Genomic DNA, 25,506 nt, shown 5'->3' with positions numbered 1-25,506 from the left:
GTCATAGCAACATGTATAAGTCATGAAGAAAGCAATAGCAACATACTAAACGATCGGGTGCTAAGCTAATGGAATGGGTCATGTCAATCAGATCATTCACCTAATGATGTGATCCCGTTAATCAAATAACAACTCTTTGTTTATGGTTAGGAAACATAACCATCTTTGATTAACGAGCTAGTCAAGTAGAGGCATACTAGTGACACTCTGTTTGTCTATGTATTCACACATGTATTATGTTTCCGGTTAATACAATTCTAGCATGAATAATAAACATTTATCATGATATAAGGAAATAAATAATAACTTTATTATTGCCTCTAGGGCATATTTCCTTCAGTCTCCCACTTGCACTAGAGTCAATAATCTAGATCACATCAGCATGTGATTAACATCGATAGTTCACATCATCATGTGATTAACACCCATAGTTCACATCGCCATGTGACCAACACCCAAAGGGTTTACTAGATTCAGTAATCTAGTTCATATCGCTATGTGATTAACACCCAAAGAGTACTAAGGTGTGATCATGTTTTGCTTGTGAGAGAATCTTAGTCAACGGGTCTGCCACATTCAGATCCACATGTATTTTGCAAATTTCTATGTCAACAATGCTCTGCATGGAGCTACTCTAGCTAATTGCTCCCACTTTCAATATGTATCTAGACCGAGACTTAGAGTCATCTAGATTAGTGTCAAAACTTGCATCGGCGTAACCCTTTACGACGAACCTTTTTGTAACGTCCATAATCGAGAAACATATCCTTATTTCACTAAGGATAATTCTGACCGCTGTCCAGTGATCTACTCCTAGATCACTATTGTACTCCCTTGCCAAATCAGTGCAGGGTATACAATAGATCTGGTATACAGCATGACATACTTTATAGAACCTATGGCCAAGGCATAGGGAATGACTTTCATTCTCTTTCTATCTTCTGTCGTGGTCGGGCTTTGAGTCTTACTCAACTTCACACCTTGTAATACAGGCAAGAACTCTTTCTTTGACTGCTCCATTTTGAACTACTTCAAAATCTTGTCAAGGTATGTACTCATTGAAAAAACTTATCAAGCGTCTTGATCTATCTCTATAGATCTTGGAGCTCAATATGTAAGCAGCTTCACCGAAGTCTTTCTTTGGAAAACTCCTTTCAAACACTCCTTTATGCTTTACAGAATAATTCTACATTATTTCCAATCAACAATATGTCATTCACATATACTTATCAGAAATACTGTAGTGCTCCCACTCACTTTCTTGTAAATACAGGCTTCACCGCAAGTCTGTATAAAACTATATGCTTTGATCAACTCATCAAAGCGTATATTCCAACTCCGAGATGCTTGCACCAGTCCACAGATTGATCGCTGGAGCTTGCACATTTTGTTAGCACCTTTCGGATTGACAAAACCTTCTGGTTGCATCATATACAACTCTTCTTTAATAAATCCATTAAGGAATGCAGTTTTGTTTATCCATTTGCCAGATTTCATAAAATGCGGCAATTACTAACATGATTCGGACAGACTCTAGCATAGATACGAGTGAGAAACTCTCATCGTAGTCAACACCTTGAACTTGTCGAAAACCTTTTGCAACAATTCTAGCTTTGTAGATAGTAACACTACTATCAGTGTCCGTCTTCCTCTTGAAGATCCATTTATTCTCAATTGCTTGCTGATCATTGGGCAAGTCAACCAAAGTCCAAACTTTGTTCTCATACATGGATCATATCTCAGATTTCATGGCCTCAAACCATTTCGCGGAATCTGGGCTCATCATCGCTTCCTCATAGTTCGCAAGTTCGTCATGGTCTAGCAACATGACTTCCAGAACAGGATTACCGTACCACTCTGGTGCGGATCTCACTCTGGTTTACCTACGAGATTCGGTAGTAACTTGATCTGAAGTTACATGATCATCATTATTAGCTTCCTCACTAATTGGTGTAGTAGTCACAAGAACAGATTTTTGTGATGAACTACTTTCCAATAAGGGAGAAGGTACAATTACCTTATCAAGTTTTCTACTTTCCTCCCACTCACTTCTTTCGAGAGAAAATCCTTCTCTGGAAAGGATCCATTCTTAGCAACGAATGTCTTGCCTTCAGATCCGTGGTAGAAGGTGTACCCAACAGTTTCCTTTGGGTATCCTATGAAGACGCACTTCTCCGATTTTGGGTTTGAGCTTATCAGGTTGAAACTTTTTCACATAAGCATCGCAGCCCCAAACTTTAAGAAACGACAGCTTAGGTTTCTTGCCAAACCATAGTTCACACGGTGTCGTCTCAACGGATTTAGATGGTGCCCTATTTAACGTGAATGCAGCTGTCCCTAATGCATAACCCCAAAACGATAGTGGTAGATCGGTAAGAGACATCATAGATCGCACTATATCTAATAAAGTACGGTTATGACGTTCGAACACACCATTACACTATGGTGTTCCAGGTGGCGTGAGTAGTGAAACTATTTCACATTGTTTTAATTGAAGGCCAAACTCGTAACTCAAATATTTTACCTCTGCGATCATATCGTAGAAACTTTTATTTTCTTGTCATGATGATTTTCCACTTCACTCTGAAATTCTTTGAACTGTTCAAATGTTTCAGACTTATGTTTCATCAAGTAGATATCCCCATATCTGCTCAAATCATCTGTGAAGGTCAGAAAATAATGATACCTGCTGCAAGCCTTAATATTCATCGGACCACATACATCAGTATGTATGATTTCCAACAAATCTGTTGCTTGCTTCATTGTTCTGGAGAACGGCGTTTTAGTCATCTTGCCCATAAGGCATGGTTCGCAAGCATCAAGTGATTCATAATCAAGTGATTCCAAAAGCCCATCAGCATGGAGTTTCTTCATGCGCTTTACACCAATATGACCTAAACGGCAGTGCCACAAATAAGTTGCATCTTTTGGTTTCAATATTATGAATATGTGTATCACTATGATCGAGATGGCTTGGTGTTTCTTGTTGTGTCTTTGGTGCTAGCCCTGCCCCTCTATTTATATGTTGAGCCCTGGGGTCGAAACTTGGAGTAAAAGCCTCCACAAAGTCGGTTTCACCCGAAAGGCAAGAGTCCTTCTCGGACTCCAGGGCCAGACGCCAGGGTTCCCGGCGTCTGGACCCAGACGCCAGGGACCATGGCGTCTGGCCCCTGGACTCCGCAAAACTTCCTTTTGCGCTTTCCAAAAACCTTGTGGGCTTTCCCCTTTGGCCCAAATAAAGTGTTCTCATACCCAAACATTTCGGGAAACATCCGGACCCCTTCCGGTGATTTCCGGAACTCTTCCGGTGACCAAACACTATTATCACATATATCAAACTTTATCTCCGGACCATTCTGAAGTTCCTCGTCATGTCCGTGATCTCATCCCGGACTCCGAACAACATTCGGTCACCGACATACATAACTCACATAGTACTATATCGTCAACGAACGTTTAAGCGTGCGGACCCTACGGGTTCGAGAACTATGTAGACATGACCGAGACACCTCTCTGGTCAATAACCAATAGCGGGACCTGGATGCCCATATTGGCTCCTACATATTCTACGAAGATCTTTATCGGTCAGACCGCATAACAACATACGTTGTTTCCTTTGTCATCGGTATGTTACTTGTCCGAGATTCGATCGTCGGTATCTCAATACCTAGTTCAATCTCGTCACTAGCAAGTCTCTTTACTCGTTCCGTAATACATCATCTCGCAACTAACTCATTAGTTGTAATGCTTGCAAGGCTTATGTGATGTGCATTACCGAGAGGGCCCAAAGATACCTCTCCGACAATCGGAGTGACAAATCCTAATCTCGAAATACGCCAACCCAACATCTACCTTTGGAGACACCTATAGAGCACCTTTATAATCACCCATTTACGTTGTGAAGTTTGGTAGCACACAAAGTGTTCCTCCGGCAAACGGGAGTTGCATAATCTCATAGTCATAGGAACATGTATAAGTCATGAAGAAAGCAATAGCAACATACTAAACGATCGGGTGCTAAGCTAATGGAATGGGTCATGTCAATCAGATCATTCACCTAATGATGTGATCCCGTTAATCAAATAACAACTCTTTGTTTATGGTTAGGAAACATAACCATCTTTGATTAACGAGCTAGTCAAGTAGAGGCATACTAGTGACACTATGTTTGTCTATGTATTCACACATGTATTATGTTTCCAGTTAATACAATTCTAGCATGAATAATAAACATTTATCATGATATAAGGAAATAAATAATAACTTTATTATTGCCTCTAGGGCATATTTCCTTCACTCCTCCCCCTCTACTCTCTTGTAATGGATTGAGTTTCCCCTTTGAAGTTATCTTATCGGATTGAGTCTTTAAAGATTTGAGAACACTCGATGTATGTCTTGCCGTGCGTATCTGTGGTGACAATGGGATACCACGTGATTCACTTTATGTATGTTTTGGTGATTAACTTGCGGGTTCCGCCCATGAACCTATGCATAGGGGTTGGCACACGTTTTCGTCGTGATTCTCCGGTAGAAACTTTGGGGCACTCTTTGAGGTTCTATGTGTTGGTTGAATAGATGAATCTGAGATTATGTGATGCATATCGTATAATCATACCCACGGATACTTGAGGTGACATTGGATTATCTAGGTGACATTAGGGTTTTGGTTGATTTGTGTCTTAAGGTGTTATTCTAGTATGAACTCTAGGGTTGTTTGTGACACTTATAGGAATAGCCCAACGGATTGATTGGAAAGAATAACTTTGAGGTGGTTTCGTACCCTACCATAATCTCTTCGTTTGTTCTCCACTATTAGTGACTTTGGAGTGACTGTTTGTTGCATGTTGAGGGATAGTTATGTGATCCAATTATGTTAGTATTGTTGAGGGAATTTGCACTAGCGAAAGTATGAACCCTAGGCCTTGTTTCAACGCATTGCAACACCGTTTAAGCTCACTTTTATCATTAGTTACCTTGCTGTTTTTATATTTTCAGATTACAAATACCTTTATCTATTATCCATATACCACTTGTATCACCATCTCTTCGCCGAACTAGTGCACCTATACAATTTACCATTGTATTGGGTGTGTTGGGGACACAAGAAACTCTTTGTTATTTGGTTGCAGGGTTGCTTGAGAGAGACCATCTTCATCCTACGCCTCCTACGGATTGATAAACCTTAGGTCATCCACTTGAGGGAAATTTGCTACTGTCCTACAAACCTCTGCACTTGGAGGCCCAACAACGTCTACAAGAAGAAGGTTGTGTAGTAGACATCATGGTCATGCACCCTTGAAGAGTGGTCTATTTTTGTTGAATCTCGATAGTAGTGATACACATATTCATAATATTGAGGCCAAAAGATGCAAAGTTGATAATGATAGTGCAATTTATTTGTGGCACTGCTGTTTAGGTCATATCGGTGTAAAGCGCATGAAGAAGCTCCACCCTGATGGACTTTTGGAATCACTTGATTATGAATCACTTGGTATTTGTGAACCATGCCTCATGGGCAAGATGACTAAAATGCCGTGCTCCGGAACTGTGGAGAGAGCAACATATTTGTTGGAAATCATACATACAGATGTATGTGGTCCGATGAATGTTGAGGCTCGTGGCGGACATCGTTATTTTCTCACCTTCACAGATGATTTAAGCAGATATGTGTATATCTACTTAATGAAACATAAGTCTGAAACGTTTGAAAAGTTCAAAGAATTTCAGAGTGAAGTTGAAAATCATCGTAACAAGAAAATAAAGTTTCTACGATCTGACCGTGGAGGAGAATATTTGAGTTATGAGTTTGGTCTTCATTTGAAACAATGCGGAATAGTTTCGCAACTCACGCCACCCAGAACACCACAGCGTAATGGTGTGTCCGAACATCGCAATCGTACTTTACTAGATATGGTACGATCTATGATGTCTCTTACTGATTTACCGCTAACGTTTTGGGGTTATACTTTAGAAACGGCCGCATTCACGTTAAATAGGGCACCATCGAAATCCGTTGAGATGACGCCTTATGAACTGTGGTTTGGCAAGAAACCAAAGTTGTCGTTTCTGAAAGTTTGGGGTTGCGATGCTTATGTGAAAAAGCTTCAACCTGATAAGCTCGAACCCAAATCGGAGAAATGTGTCTTCATAGGATACCCAAAGGAGACTGTTGGGTACACCTTCTATCACAGATCCGAAGGCAAGACTTTTGTTGCTAAATTCGGAATCTTTATGGAGAAGGAGTTTCTCTCGAAAGAAGTGAGTGGGAGGAAAGTAGAACTTGATGAGGTAACTATACCTGCTCCCCTATTGGAAAGTAGTTCATTGCAGAAACCGGTTTCTGCGACACCTACACCAATTAGTGAAGAAGTTAATGATGATGATCATGAAACTTCAGATCAAGTTGTTGCTGAACCTCATAGGTCAACCTGAGTAAGATCCGCACCAGAGTGGTACGGTAATCCTGTTCTGGAAGTTATGTTACTAGACCATGACGAACCTACGAACTATGAAGAAGCGATGGTGAGCCCAGATTCCGCGAAATGGCTTGAGGCCATGAAATCTGAGATGGGATCCATGTATGAGAACAAAGTATGGACTTTGGTTGACTTGTCCGATGATCGGCAAGCAATTGAGAATAAATGGATCTTCAAGAAGAAGATTGACGCTGACGGTAATGTTACTGTCTATAAAGCTCGACTTGTTGTGAAAGGTTTTCGGCAAGTTCAAGGGATTGACTACGATGAGACCCTCTCACCCGTAGTGATGCTTAAGTCTGTCCGAATCATGTTAGCAATTGCCGCATTTTATGATTATGAAATTTGGCAAATGGATGTCAAAACTGCATTCCTGAATGGATTTCTGAAAGAAGAGTTGTATATGATGCAACCGGAAGGTTTTGTTGATCCAAAGGGAGATAACAAAGTATGCAAGCTCCAGCGATCCATTTATGGACTGATGCAAGCTTCTCGGAGTTGGAATAAACGCTTTGATAGTGTGATCAAAGCATTTGGTTTTGTACAGATTTTTGGAGAAGCATGTATTTACAAGAAAGTGAGTGGGAGCTCTGTAGCATTTCTGATATTGTATGTGGATGACATATTGTTGATTGGAAATGATATAGAATTTCTGGATAGCATAAAGGGATACTTGAATAAGAGTTTTTCAATTAAAGACCTCGGTGAAGCTGCCTATATATTGGGCATCAAGATCTATAGAGATAGATCAAGACGCTTAACTGGACTTTCACAAAGCACATACCTTGACAAAGTTTTGAAGAAGTTCAAAATGGATCAAGCAAAGAAAGGGTTCTTTCTTATGTTACAAGGTGTGAAGTTGAGTAAGACTCAATGCCCGACCACTGCAAAAAATAGAGAGAAAATGAAAGATGTTCCCTATGCTTCAGCCATAGGCTCTATCATGTATGTAATGTTGCGTACCAGACCTGATGTGTGCCTTGCTATAAGTCTAGTCCAGGAGTGGATCACTAGACAGCGGTCAAGAACATCCTGAAATACCTGAAAATGACTAAGGATATGTTTCTCATTTATGGAGGTGACAAAGAGCTCATCGTAAACAGTTACGTTGATGCAAGCTTTGACACTGATCCGGGCGATTCTAAATCGCAAACCGGATACGTATTTACATTGAACGGTGGAGCTGTCAGTTGGTGCAGTTCTAAACAAAGCGTCGTGGCAGGATCTACGTGTGAAGTGGAGTACATAGCTGCTTCGGAAGCAGCAAATGAAGGAGTCTGGACGAAGGAGTTCATATCCAATCTAGGTGTCATACCTAGTGCATCGGGTCCAATGAAAATCTTTTGTGACAATATTGGTGCAATTGCCTTGGTGAAGGAATCCAGATTTCACAAGAGAACCAAGCACATCAAGAGACGCTTCAATTCCATCCGGGATTTAGTCCAGGTGGGAGACATAGAAATTTGCAAGATACATACGGATCTGAATGTTGCAGACCCGTTGACTAAGTCTCTTCCACGAGCAAAACATGATCAGCACCAAGGCTCCATGGGTGTTAGAATCATTACTGTGTAATCTAGATTATTGACTCTAGTGCAAGTGGGAGACTGGAGGAAATATGCCCTGTAGGCAATAATAAAGTTATTATTTATTTCCTTATATCATGATAAATGTTTATTATTCGGCTAGAATTGTATTAACCGGAAACATAATACATGTGTGAATACATAGACAAACAGAGTGTCACTAGTATGCCTCTACTTGACTAGCTCGTTGATCAAAGATGGTTAAGTTTCCTAGCCATTGACATGGGTTGTCATTTGATTAACGGGATCACATCATTAGGAGAATGATGTGATTGACTTGACCCATTCCGTTAGCTTAGCACTCGATCGTTTAGTATGTTGCTATTGCTTTCTTCATGACTTATACATGTTCCTATGACTATGAGATTATGCAACTCCCATTTACCGGAGGAACACTTTATGTGCTACCAAACGTCACAACGTAACTGGGTGATTATAAAGGTGCTCTACAGGTGTCTCCGAAGGTACTTGTTGGGTTGGCGTATTTCGAGATTAGGATTTGTCACTTCGATTGTCGGAGAGGTATCTCTGGGCCCTCTCGGTAATGCACATCACTTAAGCCTTGCAAGCATTGCAACTAATGAGTTAGTTGCGGGATGATGTATTACGGAACGAGTAAAGAGACTTATCGGTAACGAGATTGAACTAGGTATTGAGATACCTACGATCGAATCTCGGGCAAGTAACATACCGATGATAAAGGGAACAATGTATGTTGTTATGTGGTCTGACCGATAAAGATCTTCATAGAATATGTGGGAGCCAATATGAGCATCCAGGTTCCTCTATTGGTTATTGACCGGAGACGTGTCTCGGTCATGTCTACATAGTTCTCGAACCCGTAGGGTCCGCACGCTTAACGTTTCGATGACAGTTATATTATGAGTTTATATGTTTTGATGTACTGAAGGTTGTTCGGAGTCCCGGATGTGATCACGGACATGGCGAGGAGTCTCGAAATGGTCGAGACATGAAGATTGATATATTGGAAGCCTATGTTTGGATATCGGAAGTGTTCCGGGTGAAATCAGGATTTTACCGGAGTACCGGGAGGTTACCGAAACCCCCCGGGAGCTTAATGGGCCATAGTGGGCCTTGTGGAGAAGAGGAGAGGCGGCCAGGGCAGGGCTGCGCGCCCCTCCCCCCTAGTCCGAATAGGACAAGGAGAGGGGGGGCGCCCCCCCCCCCTTTCCTTCCTCTCTCCCTCCTCTTTCCCCCTCCACTCCTAGTCCAACAAGGAAAAGGGAGGGAGTCCCTCCTGGCGCGCCCCCTCTAGGACGGCCGCACCTCCCCCCTTGCTCCTTTATATACGGGGGCAGGGGGTACCCTAGAGACACAACAATTGATCGTTTGATCTTTTAGCCGTATGCGGTGCCCCCCTCCACCATAGTCCACCTCGATAATACTGTAGCGGTGCTTAGGCGAAGCCCTGCGTTAGTAGAACATCATAATCGTCACCACACCGTAGTGCTGACGAAACTCTCCCTCAACACTCGGCTGGATCGGAGTTCGAGGGACGTCATCGGGCTGAACGTGTGCTGAACTCGGAGGTGTCGTGCGTTCGGTACTTGATCGGTCGGATCGTGAAGACGTACGACTACATCAACCGCGTTGTGCTAACACTTCCGTTTTCGGTCTACAAGGGTACGTGGACAACACTCTCCCCTCTTGTTGCTATGCATCACCATGATCTTGCGTGTGCGTAGGAATTTTTTTAAAATTACTACGTTCCGCAACAACAACTAGTTAGAGCCAAGGCATCGGGTCTGAGTAGCAAGCAAAGGGGAGGTGGATCCACAAGCTCGAATGAATGTCATATCTGCTAGTCACATATCTACCGGTCACCGGCCATCTTAGTAGTAAGCGTAGGGAGGTGGATCCAGTGGCTATCTGAGTAGCAAGCGGAGGGGAGGTGGATCCAGTGAATAAAAATGAATGTTTTTTTGTAAATCAAATCAAACATTTCAAGGTACCCGCTCAAATTTTTTTAAATACATGTTGGATATTATTAAAATGCACAATGTACATTTTGTAGATATATAGTGAGAAGTTTTAAACACATGTTGAACATTTTTTAAAGTGACATGAATGTTTTCTTAAACGTGCATGCATATGTTAAAGTGCTAGAATATTTTTTGAAAATGTCACGAACATATTTTTTTATATGTTATGAATTTTCTCTTAGGGGATGTACCTAAGGGGTGTGCCATGACACACCTAGAATTTTAGGAAATATTTTTTTTCCATGTAGTAATAATTAGCTGCTTGTTTTGAGGGCATCTCCCTTGCTTCCCAGTGGTCTATGTTGCTAATTGCGATTTAAACATATTGCCTTGAAGTGGTAAAGCTGATCAAGGAAGGAGTAGATGACTGGTTGGAGCATATGATGATGGTTAGAGACATTATTGCTCTTCTTCAGGATCGTGGTGAATTCTTAATCAAGCATGTGAGGAGAGAACAAAACGTTGTTATTCACTTTTTAGCAAACTTTGGTCGAATTAAGAAGCGCACTACAGAGTGGTTTCGATCGGGTCCAGACGAGGTCCCGAAACTATGTAATGCAGACTTGGTTGTTGCTTGATGACTCAATTCACCTTTTCCTCGCAAAAAAAACTGATTTTCAAGGCCCATCCAAACCAATTGAAATAAACCTCTTTTTAAAACAAAGTGTGCACACACTCCATTTTTTTCTGGGTCCGTCCCTGCTTTGGATCATAACACTTTAACTACCAGAAACTAAGCCCACACCCACAGCAAATGATGCAAATCCCAATTTGGTATATGGTGCAATATCATGCAAATCTTCTTTACAAGTTAAACTTTGCACGTTGGCATTGGAAATCCAAGCTTGGAATTTAGTACTGCGAATCAGTTGTGTGATCTTAAGAAAACACTATGCTTCTAAATTACTCTGAACAACAAAAAGGTCACAAGACGTGTAGCAAACCCCACATAAATCGGATGTTCTAGGGGAACTAGCAAAAGTGATGAAAACCAAATATTATTAGTTTGTCATCTTCTAGGGGTAGCGTTGGATATACCGCAGTTTCATGCGTTGGATCATAAACTTTAATTAGACCACAAGTTAAGCCCACACCCCATGGCAAGTGATGCAAATCCCAATTAGGATTTGTCATGCAATATCATGCAAATCATCTTTTCTAGTTAAAACTTTACACATTGGTATGGCTATCTCAAACTTGGAATTTAGTACTACTAATTAGTTGTATGGTGAAAATCCTAATTATGCTATGCCATGCACATCTTCTTTACTAGTTAAAACTTTACAGGTTGGCACCACTATCTTAAGCTTGGAATTCAGTATTGATAATCAGTTGTGTGATCTTAAGAAAACAACATGCTTCTAAATTACTCTAAACAACAAAAAGGTCACGAGACGTGTAGCAAACTCTACATAAATCGGATGTTCTAGGGGAACTAGCAAAAGTGATGAAAAGCACATATTATCAGTTTGTCATCTTCTACGGTTAGCGTTGGACATGCCACAGTGTCATTCGTTGGATCATAAACTTTAATTTGACTACAAGTTAAGCCCACACCCCACGGCAAGTGATGCAAATCCCAATTAGGCTTTGTCATGCAATATTGTGCAAATTCTCTTTTCTAGTTAAAACTTTACACACAGGGATAGCTATCTCAAGCTTGGAATTTAGTACTACTAATCAGTTGTGTGATGCAAATCCTAATTATGCAATGACATGCACATCTTCTTTACTAGTTACAACTTTACAGGTTGGCACCACTATCTCAAGCTTGGAATTAGTATTGCTAATCGGTTGTGTGATTTTGAGAAAACAAACAATGCTTCTAAAACGATCAGTTAAAAGGTTACGAGGGGCGTAGTGATCTCCCACAAATCCAATGTTCTACAAAACTCAGACGCACGGGAATAACAAACCACAAGCACCAGCTAACTCGAGATAGGATAAGTTCAGGTTTCTTACATATATACGAAATGACACGACGATGACTAATTAAACAAGAGACAACAAACCACTTATCTTGCTTTATGGCGCAGATGCTTCGAACCTGCTTTGCATATCTTGGGCTTGTTGCTCCCGTTAAATAGCCACAAATCAGCCATGAAAACAACACTTCCCAGTCATCCGATTTCCTCTCAACTCGAACAAAAGCCCAGCGAACCTCCACCCCAGCCATGGCAACCACCCTCGCCACTGACGTTCGCCTCTCCATTGCGCACCAAACCCGCTTTGCCTTCCGCCTCGCCTCCGCTATCTCATCCAACCCCGAGTCTACTATCAACAATGCCGCATTCTCTCCGGTCTCCCTCCATGTCGCGCTTAGCCTCATCACCGCTGGCGCGGGGGGCGCCACCCGCAACCAACTCGCCACGACACTGGGAGAAGGCGAGGTTGAGGGACTCCACGCGCTTGCTGAGCAGGTGGTGCAGTTCGTGCTCGCCGACGCGTCCAGTGTCGGTGGTCCGCGCGTCGCCTTCGCCAACGGCGTTTTCGTGGACGCGTCGCTGCAGCTCAAGCCATCCTTCCAGGAGCTCGCAGTGTGCAAGTACAAGGCCGAGGCCCAGTCCGTGGACTTCCAAACTAAGGTGATCCCCCTTCCTTGTCTAGCTCCTTCTCGAAATGATGGCAAGGTTTTTACCAGTAAACAAATACAGAGTAAAATAATTTGTCCGTTATCTATGGCATAATTATGTACAGTGTAAAATCACTTTGAGGCTTAAGTATGTCATGCAATTGTTTCTCCCAAAGGTACCGTGTTCATGTTGACATTTAGCTAAACCTCATAACTGTTCAAGATTTGTTATAGTCCTTTCCATTGAAATTTAGCAGTTATTTCTACACCACTGTTTTTAACACTAGAAGTTTAGAACAGTTTCCAACTTTCTATAGGTACATACATATAGTATTTCGGCCGGTTGGGTAAAATAAAATAGATTCGACTTAATATATCCTACTTTTAAACCGTGTCCAACTTAATTATTGAATCGAAACTGCTGTGCACACGATGTTTTCTGGCCGATATGCACCCGACACTTGAATCCAGCGGGGTAGAATTGATGGCCAACTGCATCCAATGGTGGCCGCTGTGTGTCGGTCGTCAATCGGGCACAACTTTGTCGTTCGCATAGCAGCGTTCTTATTGAATTGTAGTTGTTGTTTACATAAATTTATGATACTTTGGTAACATTCATCGTTGTGCTGTCATATTGCTTATTGTACTCCAGAGTAGCATACATATAGGAATATGTATAATCGATCTCTATGAGCTGAACTCCCTTAGGTATTGCATAATATTGCTTCGAGATGTTGTGATGACCATTTAATCAATTTCATGTGCACATATGAAAAAAAAACTGTCATCCATGGTTGCATGTGATGATTTTACTATGTGTGGGAGAAACCTTACTATATATAAAAATGCTTTACAAAACATTAGTATTCCGCTTTGCATACTCGGCACAACTATAGTATTTCATACGTTGAGAGGATTTGTTTTTCAAACTTTGGTGGCGCAACAGTATTTTCAATTTATTTTCATTACATAATTGACCTTTCTTTATTTTGCCTTGGTCTAGGCCGCAGAAGTTACTGCTCAAGTGAACTCATGGGTAGAGAAAGTCACAACCGGTCTCATCAAAGATATTCTCCCCGCAGGATCTATTGACAATAACACTAGACTTGTTCTTGGCAATGCCCTTTATTTCAAAGGAGCTTGGACAGATCAATTTGATCCACGTGGAACAGAAATCGACTACTTCTACCTTCTTGATGGGAGCTCAATTCAAACACCATTCATGTACAGCTCAGAAAAACAATACATTTCTTCTTCTGATGGCTTGAAGGTACTGAAGCTTCCTTACAAGCAAGGTGGGGACAAGAGGCAGTTCTCCATGTACATCCTTCTTCCAGAAGCACGAAGTGGTATCTGGAGCTTGGCAGAAAAGTTGAGTGCCGAACCAGAGTTCCTGGAGCAGCATATCCCAAGGCAGAAGGTTGCACTCAGGCAATTCAAGCTCCCCAAGTTCAAGATATCATTTGGAATTGAGGCATCTGATTTGCTCAAAGGTTTGGGTCTGCAACTGCCATTCGGTGCTGAAGCAGATCTTTCAGAGATGGTGGATTCCCCAATGGCACAGAACCTCTACATCTCATCCATTTTCCACAAAGCATTTGTCGAAGTGAACGAAACAGGAACCGAGGCTGCGGCAACAACTATTGCTAAAGCAGTCCTGCGACAAGCACCACCGCCCTCGGTCTTGGATTTCATCGCGGATCATCCTTTCCTCTTCCTTATCCGGGAAGACACTTCCGGTGTGGTTCTATTCATCGGTCATGTGGTCAATCCCCTCCTATCATCGTAATGTGTTTGCTCTGAAGTGTCTTGTCATTTGCCTCAGCTGTTACATGTAAGGGGAGGGTTTGGACAATCAAGCATGCTGCCCATGCAATAAATCCAATAAAATGTTCTATGCTTTTGATGAATATTACGCTTGTCTGTCGGCATATTATTTTTGTGGGAATTTTCTGTATCGAGGATTGGACCACCTTGACCCAGAATATAGCTATGCCACTACCTGCGAGATTGGGAGGTAGAGGCGGTTCAACACACTCATTTTCACCTTTTTTTGTTTGAAAGGAATAGAAAAAACACAATCAAGTCAAAGTCAAAACACATGAAATTGTAACTAGATTCTTGTCAAACATTGCAAAAAAGTGGTCCAAGTGGATGGTAAAGTTCCTTTTTCTTTAAAAGTGAGATTAAAGGAATTCCCACCACTTTTTCTTTGCTCAATTCACTGAACCAAATACATAAATAGTGCTGCTGAATGAAAGAAAAAAAAATCCATTTTCCAAGCATGGGCCAAGGCTCGCCAATTACTGAACCACCAATCGTCCTACAACCGGAGCCGGACGCCATTCAGCTGTTGATAGGAGTGGAGATCAAGCCTTAGAACAAGCAGGCAGCAAAAGGCGGTGGCCGCTGCCATGGGTTGCTGTGCAACCAAAGACATTTCCAAGCTCGTCCTCAAGCCAAGCAATCCAACAACATTTTGGTACTACCAGCAGCAGAGATTCGAGATTGAAGTCTCCGCATAGCATACAACATGGAAACACGGAGCATAAGCACTCTGTACCAATCAGTTGCATGAAAGACACAGAGAGAATGAAACTGGAGGCGGCAATGAGCTGACAGAGGCAAAGCCTATGCCACTGCCTTATTCATGAGGCCAAGCAAGTTGCTGCTTGTCCTACAATTATTCAGGTACGCAAGGAAGTTACCAAACTGGACAAATAAATAAATCTATCCTACAAGTCTACATCGCAGTTGACAGAACATGCTTGCTGCCTAGAAGATGGACGGAGCCTGCACCGCACCGGTAAGCCATTCCGCTGCCCAGCAACCCGAATAAGAGCTCTAGATACCTGCAGAACAGTCTCATTTGTCAAACCAATTGTACCACTGATTGATTAGGCAAAAGCCATTAAAGTAATAATATGTCAAAGCATTTGCATTACTTAAAAGCATAAACATCAACTTCATCATTACAAGCCGGCAACAAAATCAGAAACCGGATGAGAACTCTAGATACCTGCGGAAACAGTCACTTGTCAAACCAATTTGTACCACTGGTTGATAAGGCAAAAGCCATTAAAAGTCAAAGTTTGTATTGCTTGCGGAACTTATATCAAACCTCCAAAGGTGGAACAAAACCGACACCAAATCAGAAAAGATTCAAAAAAAGATAGAAAAAGACTGCCTCATGGGCATACGAGGGATTCATGGAGTTGAAAGCAGATACATCTGCCTTCTAGCCCAAAGTCACATGTTTTTGAAGTGTAAGAAATAGCCAGTTACTAATTAAAAAATTTAAATCAACCAAATCATGCAGTAGAAGCCTCAAACAAGGGATCATGCATCGTACTACAAACTGATACTTCCATCGGTCCAAAATAGACATTACCTTTTCAAACACTCTACAGCATTAAAAATATAACAACTGCCAAAAGGTCCTCTGGAAGGCGAAGTCACCCGCTTCTTCATTTGGTGGACCTTCAGCATCGCTGTTGTACTGCCAACCACCTCGAGCACCAGAAGCTGAAAAACCTGGGCTGCGCAGCATCAGGAGATGGCCAAGCATCTTTCTGTGTGATGCACGTAGATCTGCCAGATTTGGCTGAGCAATCCTCACTGGTCTGGCCATGGCAGCAACGCTGCGATCTTGTGTACTGGACACTATGCAGCATGGTGGCTATCAAGGAAGAAGAAGGCGCACAAGGACCGGCGCAGGGATTTCTGTGAGGAAGAGCAGCGCATTCTAAGGCGAGAGCACATACATGGACACGGTGTTGGCCAAGAATAAATTGGAGGCAGATAGACGTCATCATGCTTTCAACAATAATTCGCATTAACCACAGTGGAGGCAGTAGAGCCTTCGTTCCATGTTGTTTTGGTTCTTATTGTGATCTCCCTCTCCTTAAGAGTGAATTAGCCACACATGGCTTTCTTGTATCGAATCAAAACCTTCTTCTCTTCTTATAATGAAACATGCGCAGAGTTTTTGGAACTTCGCTCAGAAAAGTAAGTATCATAACTATCCAAAATGAGCATCAATGTGGAAGGGCGTAGTTATAAGCGTGTATATTGCTACTTATCAAATATTTACATCAAGGTGACAACTTTAGAATCACAATAGGACGTGATACATCCCACGAGCTATAGGGAGGAAAGAGGGTTGTGTTCCATTCTATTACATACTGCATAGCACGACAGCATTCTCATCTATGTGCAATTAAGAACATATGCACAAATTGGGAATGGGAAATGTCCAAAGCTATCAGCCATCCGAGGAGCCACAAGGAGGAAACAACCAAACATTAGAGCAGTAGCACTAGGGACGAGGCAAACCGGTAGCAAGGCAGCTGGATGGAATGTAGGCTAAGCAAAAGAGTTCGTCCAGGAGAGAGGATAGGAGGTATGAGAGAGCAGCTGAGGAAAGGAATGGAGCTGCAGGGTAAGCCTCATAAAAGGTGAATAGAAGAAGCAGCATCAGGATAAAAGAGCCCAGTGGCAGCTTGCCATAATAGCATTACGGAAGGAGGGAACAGCTGAGCAAAGGGTCGTCGGGAATTAGTCCTCACTCAAAATTTAATTATTCAAAAATGGTCGTAAAGGGAACATTTCTGTAACAAAAACAAAAGGTAACGGTTATGATCCCTAAACTGAAATACGAAGATAAGCTTCCATTACCTGTAAACCAATGTTATAAAGTCACCTTATGCATTGCATTGCTCAGAAATTTGGCTTCATCAGGTTCACCACCAATGCCCGTGTCTACAAGCATAAGCCAAACAACCAATGATATTTAGACCAAAGATATGATGGGATAACAACGAGATATTTACACAAGACAAAATTGAGAGAGGAAAAACACATTTTTCAACATTAGAATAGATAAACACAAAAGCACATCTATTGCCTTGCAAAGAATATTTCTGAGAACGGTATATATACTAAGTAACCTCCTAAAACACAATGGCATGCACATAATATTAGCTGATTAGAAAGAGTTATTCTAATCTTGCCCTGTGTTATCTGAAGTTGACAAAATATAATGTATTCAAACCAAAAAAAATTAAGAACAAAGAAATAACGACAATTCAGAGTTAAATAACTTTAGCTTGAAAAGATGAAACAAACTCAATTCACTTATCCTCTAGTACAAATATACTGTGGCACTTGCGAATCTTCAATAAGTGGTAAAAATGAACAATTATCTTGTCAAGATCAAACTAAGCCTTCATTATGGATTTAAGTTAGCAAGATTACTATAAACAAAAAATGGACCAGAGGATATAACTAGTTTTAAGCCTTTACATGTGACAATTGAGCTACCCATTTGGGCATTTCACTGTTGCAGTTGGTTCAAGCTTAGTTTTCCTGTTTCCAGCTGGTATTAATCTCGAGGGAAAGTAAATCACTGGCATCATATGGCTTTTGCATAACAATATATTTCTTGTTCATCAAATAGACTTCACATATAGTGCTTGCTACCTCTGGGTTGAACCACATAGTTTGACAATCATCATCATCATCATAACAATAATAATATGATAAACATTATGATTATCTATTCAAATAACCCGTCAAGCAGCAAAATAACAGTTGACAGATATTCAATTTATATTATTAGTCTAACAACAAGGGGTTAAAAAATTCATCAATCAATTATAGAAAATTACTTGGGCATTTACCTGCAGTGTAGACACTTGTGAATGGATGAACCAAACAGTAAAATGTCTGTATGGGAGGCTTGTACACTTCCAGTGACTCAAGCTGGACCATGAAAATGCCGTGATATGTCCATATAAACACCACATTATTGTCCTCGCAATACCCGAGCATCATTGGGCCCATTTTCCTTTTATCTATATAAAGAAGTTCCTCCAATCCAATAGTCCTCCCCAGCACCCATGAAACAACACCATCACGGTCGATCTTCCTTTTCCACAAATGGAGGTTGGCGTCTAACAGCTCAAGGACGCCAAGCTCACCACCGTCCACGGGCATAGCCCGGAAGGTCCGGCTGCCATTCCTACTACACTTACCCAAGCAGGGTAAGTGTATGACAGCCAGGTGTTGTGTATCCAAATCAAATTGAAGGATGGCAGCTACCTCCCAAGCAATTGAGCAAAGGGACCAGTAGAGGGAATTCCCGACCAGGGTACTGGAAACACGCATCTCAATCATGGTGGTTACGCCGCTCGTAAAATCCGCGGATACCCAGATTGGATCGCCCCATTTGCCGGTCTCGGACGAGTAAACGCAGGCGAACAGCCGCTTGTTCTGCCTGTCGACGCCGGTCAAGACCGCCTGGAACCGGAAGGGGCGATCGTCGAGGATTCCGGCGGTGCGAAGGACCGCCCCGTTTAAGATCTCGGTGCCCTGGCCGTCGTCGATCACCCAGGGGATGAGGAAGCGGTGCTGGTCGCCCGTGACGGGGTCCCACACGAGGACCTCGATGTCGAAGCCCGCCGGGTCGATGAGGAGCACGAGGCCGTCGCGGCAGCCGATGTTGGAGCGGCCGCTTGTCAGGCCTGTTGAACACCGAAGATACATATTCAGTTAACCATAGCCCATCTAGCAAATACCGGTTCAGTTATCGAACGGTTCTGGTAGCTCTTCAAGTTACTTTCATCGCTAGCCGTTAGATCCAGTTACTGTTACCGTTCCGATAAGTGACTGTCGAGCGTAGTAACTAGCTCACCTATAAAGCAGTCGGGTTGTGGCTTAGCTGCTATGATTTTTCCCCAATTCGCCTGTTGGCTGAAACCAAAACAGATACGGCGATGCCGATAGGTCAGCACAACACCCAGATCGGGATATCGTTCTTCGTGAATTCTCGCTGATTCCTTCTCCTATACCCAAAATCATAGCTAGGTCCTGACAAAGTGGTAATCAGAGCCAGGTTTTCTTCGGCCACAAATTTTTCTGTCCAGAGAGAGAGAGTAATCCCACCCAATTCCCTCCCTATGAGTCGATCTGGCTCGATCTGAGCCGGGGCGGCGTTGATCTGTACCAGGGCGGCGTTGGTGGCGGCAATCTGTACCAGGGTGGCGCAGGTGGCGGTGAATTATTCGGCTGCAAACCAGTAGCGCGGAAGGGTTGCGGGAGATCACTTCTCCGGCGGTAAAATCCCCTGTCCATCGCCGGTTCGTGCAGTTTTGGAGGCGAGGATCGAGTAGGCGGCAGGATCTGAGCTGAGAGCCGGGTTACCGGGTAAGTCCGGCAGTAAAATTCCTTCTCTCTCCCTCAGATCAAGGCGATGGGACGCGCGAAGACGACTGACGAGGCAGAATTGCAAGAGATCTTGTCCCTGCATGATGATTTTAGTGTGATACAGAGAGATAATCTTGGGCTTCGAACCGATGTGTCCAGACTGCAGGAGGATGTCCACTCAATCAGCTCTAAGCAAGGGGAAATCTCTTTGCAAGTGGGCAGTGTGGAGAAAGCGGTTTTGGAATTGGGAAAACAATTGTCTGCTATGAACATGGCGTTAAAATCAATTGTTGCACCATCAAGTTCTGCAAATCAAGGAGCAAGGTAGACTGAACCTGAGACTGTACCGAAATCGCCAACACTTCAACAAGAGGAAGTACCTAGGCAACACATCAGAACAGACCAACTCAGACAACAACTAGAAGCAGAAAAAGAAAGAACTAGATAGCTGGAAGAGTTACAAATGCAGAATTTACCAGCCATCAGAACTAGCAGAACTGCTATTCCACCTGGTTTTAATACTCAGGTGCATCAAGATAGTGCAAGTATGTTGGGCACTCCTGTAGCACATGAAAGGGGAGGTGCAACACCCTCATTCCAGCAACCAGCAAGAGACAGTCAACTTTGGCAAGGCTACTTCAGAACTTATGAACAAGATATGCAGGTCCAGTTTATGAAGTCAATGACAAAAGGACCTAAAATGGACTTCCCAAAATTCTTTGGTGAAGATCCTGTGGGGTGGATCAGACAATGCAACAAGTATTTCCAAATGGCTGGTGCTCCTGAGGAATATAAAGTCTCTTTATCTCAGATGTACATGGCAGGTGAAGCTGATGTCTGGTTGAGAAGATCGGGTCTGTTGAAGAAACAATTGTCTTGGCAAGAATTTGGAAAAGAAGTTGTAAAAAGGTTTTCACAACAAAATTCTTATGACTTGACTGAAAAGTTTAATACACTCAAACAGGGCAATAGCACAGTGACAGAGTATACAAAGCTGTTTGAGGATTTAATGTCAGAAATACAAGAAGAGAACCCGGCTTTATCGGAAGGTTGGTTCATCAGGTGCTATATTAATGGATTGAGAGAGGGCATTAAGTACCAACTGAGGCCACTAAGACCAACAACACTGACTGATGCTTTTTGTTTGGCTAGGGATGTAGAACCTTGCCACCCTCCAGCTGTTCATCAGAAGAAGACCAGTGTGTCTTACAACAATTACTATCAAAAGCAATCTACACCTTCAGCAGCTAAAGCTACCAACACCTCTACAGTAGTGCAGAGCACAAACAGTAACAAACACACTGAAAACATCAACACCAACATTCAGAGAATAAGGAAAGTGGGGGAATGTTGGAGATGTGGAGATAAATGGGTCCATGGCCATAAATGCACTTTAGTTCCAAATGTTCACATGTTGCAACAGGAATTAGAGGAGAATGGTCCAACTGATGTTGAAAATGAACAAGAGAGTCAGGAAGAAGTAACAGAACAATCTGAACAAGCAATGTTCATTTCCTCTCATGCAATGGGCCAACATTTAACCACACAATGCCCTACAGTAATTATATCTCTTAATGGAAAAAGAGCAGTAGCATTACTGGATTCTGGTAGTTCCTCTTCCTTTATAAATGAACAGTTTGCCCTTAAAGCAAATTGCCATTTATTACCAATTAAACCCAGAAGAATTGTTGTGGCTGGAGGAGGCACATTAATATCTGCAGCAGTGGTTCCCCATTGTCCTTTTCAAATGGCCAAACTTCCTCTGGAACATTCTTTTAGAGTTTTAAACCTCCCAAGTCATGATGTGATATTGGGGTATGATTGGTTTACTCTAGTGAGTCCAGTTTCCTTTGATGTGCCACAAAATCAGTTCAGCTTCACAGTGCAAGGGAAAACAACAGTAACTGCTGCCATGTACAACAAAACTGAGGAAATTGTGGAAATATCAGCTGAGCAGGCAGCTAAAATGTTGGACAAAGGAGTGCAAGCATTCTTAATACAACTTCACAATATTGTGGCAGAAACACTTGAGAAACATTGTATACCTGCTGCAGTTAACAAGCTCTTGGAAGAATATAAGGATGTGTTTGCAGAACCCACCAAGTTACCTCCAAAAAGGGCATTGGATCACAAGATAGAACTGATGCCTGGGGTCACTCCTCCTCATTCCAGACCTTATAGAGTTCCTCATCACCAGAAAGCTGAGATGGAAAAACAGATAACTCATTTATTGGAAAACAATCTCATCAGACATAGTCAGAGCCCATATGCCGCTCCTGTACTGTTAGTAAAAAAGAAGGATACCACCATGAGGCTGTGCACTGATTTCAGAAAGCTCAATACTGTCACCATCAAAAATAAATTTCCAATACCTGTAATAGAAGATCTGTTGGATGAGTTACATGGTGCTAAAGTGTTCTCCAAACTGGATCTAAGGTCTGGATACCACCAAATCAGAATGGACCCTGGAGACATTCATAAAACAGCTTTCAGGACATTTTTGGGTCACTTTGAATACTTAGTGATGCCATTTGGATTATCTAATGCCCCCGGAACTTTCCAAGCCCTCATGAACTTCATCTTTGCAAAGTACAACAGAAAGTTTGTCTTAGTATTCTTTGACGATATTCTCATATTCAGCAAAAGTTTGGAGGAACACATAGAACATCTCAAACTGGTTTTGCAAACTCTAAGAGAAAATCAGCTGTATGCTAAACTTTCTAAGTGCTCTTTTGCTGTTCCTCAGGTGGAATACCTAGGTCATGTAGTTTCTGCAGAAGGCCTATCTACAGACCCTAGCAAGATCTCAGCTATTGCAGCTTGGCCCACTCCTACAGATGTGACCAAGTTAAGAAGCTTCTTGGGACTAGCAGGTTACTATAGAAGATTCATACAGCACTATGGTATCATCTGTCGACCTCTTCATGATCTCTTAAAGAAAGGAAAATTCTCTTGGACAAATGAGCATGATGCTGCTTTCAGTAAAATCCAGCAAGCCTTGATCACTGCTCCAGTGTTGGCCCTTCCTAACTTTGCAAAACCATTCGTGTTAGAGACTGATGCTTCTGGTCATGGAATTGGAGCAGTATTAATGCAAGAAGGCAGGCCCCTTGCTTATTACAGTTCTGCCTTATGTCCCAGGAATGCAGCTCTTTCTACTTATGAGAAAGATGCATTGGCAATACTAGAAGCCCTCAAGTAATGGAGGCACTACCTGTTGGGAAACAGCGTCATAATTAAAACTGATCAACAATCCCTCAAGTTCATTACTGATCAGAAAATCACAAAAGGAGTGCAGCACAAACTCATGATGAAGTTGTTGGAGTTTAACTTCACAATTCAGTACAAGAAAGGCATAACAAATAGAGTAGCAGATGCTCTTTCCAGGATGTTTCCTAAGTGCATGTCAATCTCTTCAGTCACACCAATCTGGGCTGAAGAATTATTGCTCAGCTATCAAATGGATCCTACCACCAAGAAACTGCAAGAGAAGCTGTTATTACAGAAAGCAGAGGACAATTCTAGCTACAGTATTCATGCTGGAATTATCAGGTTTAAAGGCAAAATCCTTGTTGGAAATGACCCCAAGCTGAAGGACGGATTAATTGCTGCACTGCATAACTCTCCGGTAGGAGGACATTCAGGAATGAGAGCATCTTATCAGAGAATTAAAGGGCTTTTATATTGGGCTGGTTTGAAACAAGCAGTAGAAACATACATTGCATCTTGTCCTGTTTGTCAGAGAGCCAAACATGAAAATTGCTTGCAACCTGGTTTATTGGATCCTCTACCAATAGCAGATATGGCTTGGCAGCATATCTCTATGGATTTCATTGAAGGATTGCCCTACTCTCAAGGCAAGGATGTGATTTTAGTGGTGGTGGATAGGTTCACTAAATACTCCCACTTTATTCCATTATCACACCCTTATTCAGTACAAACTGTAGCCCAGGCCTTTGTTGATCACATCATTAAACTGCATGGGCCACCTACTGTGATCATCTCTGACAGAGATCGAATTTTCACCAGCCAGCTGTGGAAAGACATTTTTGCTGCATATAAGACTGAGTTGAGATATAGTTCAGCATACCACCCTCAGACAGATGGACTGACAGAGAGGATAAACCAATGTTTGGAAACATATTTGAGGTGCATGACAACTCAGGAACCAAAGAAGTGGCTATCATGGCTTCCCCTGGCTGAATACTGGTATAATACCACATACCATACTGCTCTCAAAATGTCACCCTTTCAAGCATTATATGGATTCCCTCCTCCATTAATTGCTAAAATGGCTATACCTGGACCTGAGGACACTGAAGCTCAGGATTTCCTTAGTTCTAGACAGCACATGTTGGATCAGCTGAAAGACAATCTAATGCAAGCGCAAAATAGAATGAAAAAGTATGCTGATTTGAAAAGAAGTGAAAGACAATTTGTGGAAGGAGATTTGGTGTATTTGAAGATGGCTCCTTACAGGCTAGCTGCGTTTGGATTCCGAGGTGCACTTAAATTGCAGAACAAGTATTATGGGCCTTTTCTTGTCATTCAGAAGATTGGCAACAGTGCTTATAAATTACAACTCCCAGACCGAGTGAAGATGCACCTAGTGTTTCATGTTAGCCAGCTCAAGAAACACCTGGGTCGGAAATCAATACCTACCCCTGATCTTCCTATGGTGAATGATGATGGAACTGTCAAGACGGGACCGGCTGCAGTACTGGAAGTCAGACAAATACCACGACGAAACTTGCCTGTGGTGCAGTGGCTAATTCAGTGGGAAAATTTAGCTCCTGAGGACGCTACATGGGAAGATGCGGACTTCATCAAGTATGCATTTCCACAGTTCTTCCGCACAACTACAGAAGAGTGGAGGGCCAGCAACACAACGCCGTGAGGTCACGTCGCTTCTTCAGGAGGAGGCAATGCCAGGCCTGTTGAACACTGAAGATACATATTCAGTTAACCATAGCCCATCTAGCAAATACCGGTTCAGTTATCGGACGGTTCTGGTAGCTCTTCAAGTTACTTTCATCGCTAGCCGTTAGATCCAGTTACTGTTACCGTTCCGATAAGTGACTGTCGAGCGTAGTAACTAGCTCACCTATAAAGCGGCCGGGTTGTGGCTTAGCTGCTATGATTTTTCCCCAATTCGCCTGTTGGCTAAAACCAAAACAGATACGGCGATGCCGATAGGTCAGTACAACACCCAGATCGGGATATCGTTCTTCGTGAATTCTCGCTGATTCCTTCTCCTATACCCAAAATCATAGCTAGGTCCTGACACCGCTGCCGTCGTGGAGGCGCAGGGAGAAGCGCTCGACCGGGACGCGGTCGGGGTGATCCAGGATAGGGGTGAAGGAGAGGACTTCGGGGGCGTCCGGGGCGGGGTTCGGGGCGTCGGGTTTGCGGCTCACCTCCTCGAAGAAGCCGATCAGGAGAGGTGGGCTGCGGAGGTGGTGCGCGTGGAAGCGGCGGACGAAGCGGCGGTCGGTGACGAGGCGGCGCCAGCTTTTGCAGACGAGAGAGGCGCGAGGGAGAGCGGACGGCAGCGGGGCTAGCCGGACGAGGATCTCCGGGAGGAGGTTCTCGTCCTCCAGCGGGGCCGCCACCTCCGGCGCCGGCGAGCTGGGGAGGTCGCCGCAGGTCATCTCGCCCAACAA

The 25,506-nt window shown here is 42.8% G+C and overlaps 2 protein-coding genes across 2 annotated transcripts; one reads left to right on the top strand and one right to left on the bottom strand.

Annotated features, from left to right (window-relative positions):
* Nucleotides 1-12,167: 12,167 nt before the first annotated feature.
* LOC125506048 (serpin-Z2B) lies at nucleotides 12,168-14,547 on the top strand. Its single transcript, XM_048670926.2, has 2 exons — nucleotides 12,168-12,650; nucleotides 13,641-14,547. Exons 1-2 carry the CDS (start codon nucleotides 12,240-12,242, stop codon nucleotides 14,424-14,426), a joined length of 1,197 nt encoding a protein of 398 aa, XP_048526883.2. The 5' UTR covers nucleotides 12,168-12,239; the 3' UTR covers nucleotides 14,427-14,547.
* On the bottom strand, nucleotides 14,383-25,500 carry LOC125510806 (uncharacterized). Its single transcript, XM_087521880.1, has 4 exons — nucleotides 25,131-25,500; nucleotides 18,319-19,161; nucleotides 17,315-17,398; nucleotides 14,383-15,489 (listed from the first exon to the last, which is right to left on the bottom strand). The coding sequence occupies exons 1-3, from the start codon at nucleotides 25,492-25,494 to the stop codon at nucleotides 17,328-17,330; spliced, it is 1,278 nt and encodes a 425-aa protein (XP_087378006.1). The 5' UTR covers nucleotides 25,495-25,500; the 3' UTR covers nucleotides 14,383-15,489; nucleotides 17,315-17,327.
* Nucleotides 25,501-25,506: the final 6 nt, after the last annotated feature.

The sequence above is a fragment of the Triticum urartu genome, chromosome 5A (assembly GCF_056163025.1).
Source record: "Triticum urartu cultivar PI428250 chromosome 5A, HENAU_Tu73, whole genome shotgun sequence".
NCBI classification, from domain to species: domain Eukaryota; kingdom Viridiplantae; phylum Streptophyta; class Magnoliopsida; order Poales; family Poaceae; genus Triticum; species Triticum urartu.
The sequence above is the reverse complement of the archived record's forward strand: the minus strand, read 5'-3'. Positions and strand labels throughout refer to the sequence as shown.

Excerpts from the sequence above, each read along its gene's own strand:
- LOC125506048 (XM_048670926.2), top strand. The coding sequence starts at position 12,240 with ATGGCAACCACCCTCGCCACTGACGTTCGCCTCTCCATTGCGCACCAA. Across the intron at positions 12,651-13,640 it reads CCGTGGACTTCCAAACTAAG|GCCGCAGAAGTTACTGCTCA; the intron begins GTGATCCCCCTT and ends GCCTTGGTCTAG.
- LOC125510806 (XM_087521880.1), bottom strand. The coding sequence starts at position 25,494 with ATGACCTGCGGCGACCTCCCCAGCTCGCCGGCGCCGGAGGTGGCGGCC. Across the intron at positions 19,162-25,130 it reads GCGCCTCCACGACGGCAGCG|GCCTGACAAGCGGCCGCTCC; the intron begins GTGTCAGGACCT and ends GGTGTTCAACAG. Across the intron at positions 17,399-18,318 it reads CACAAGTGTCTACACTGCAG|ACACGGGCATTGGTGGTGAA; the intron begins GTAAATGCCCAA and ends TTATGCTTGTAG.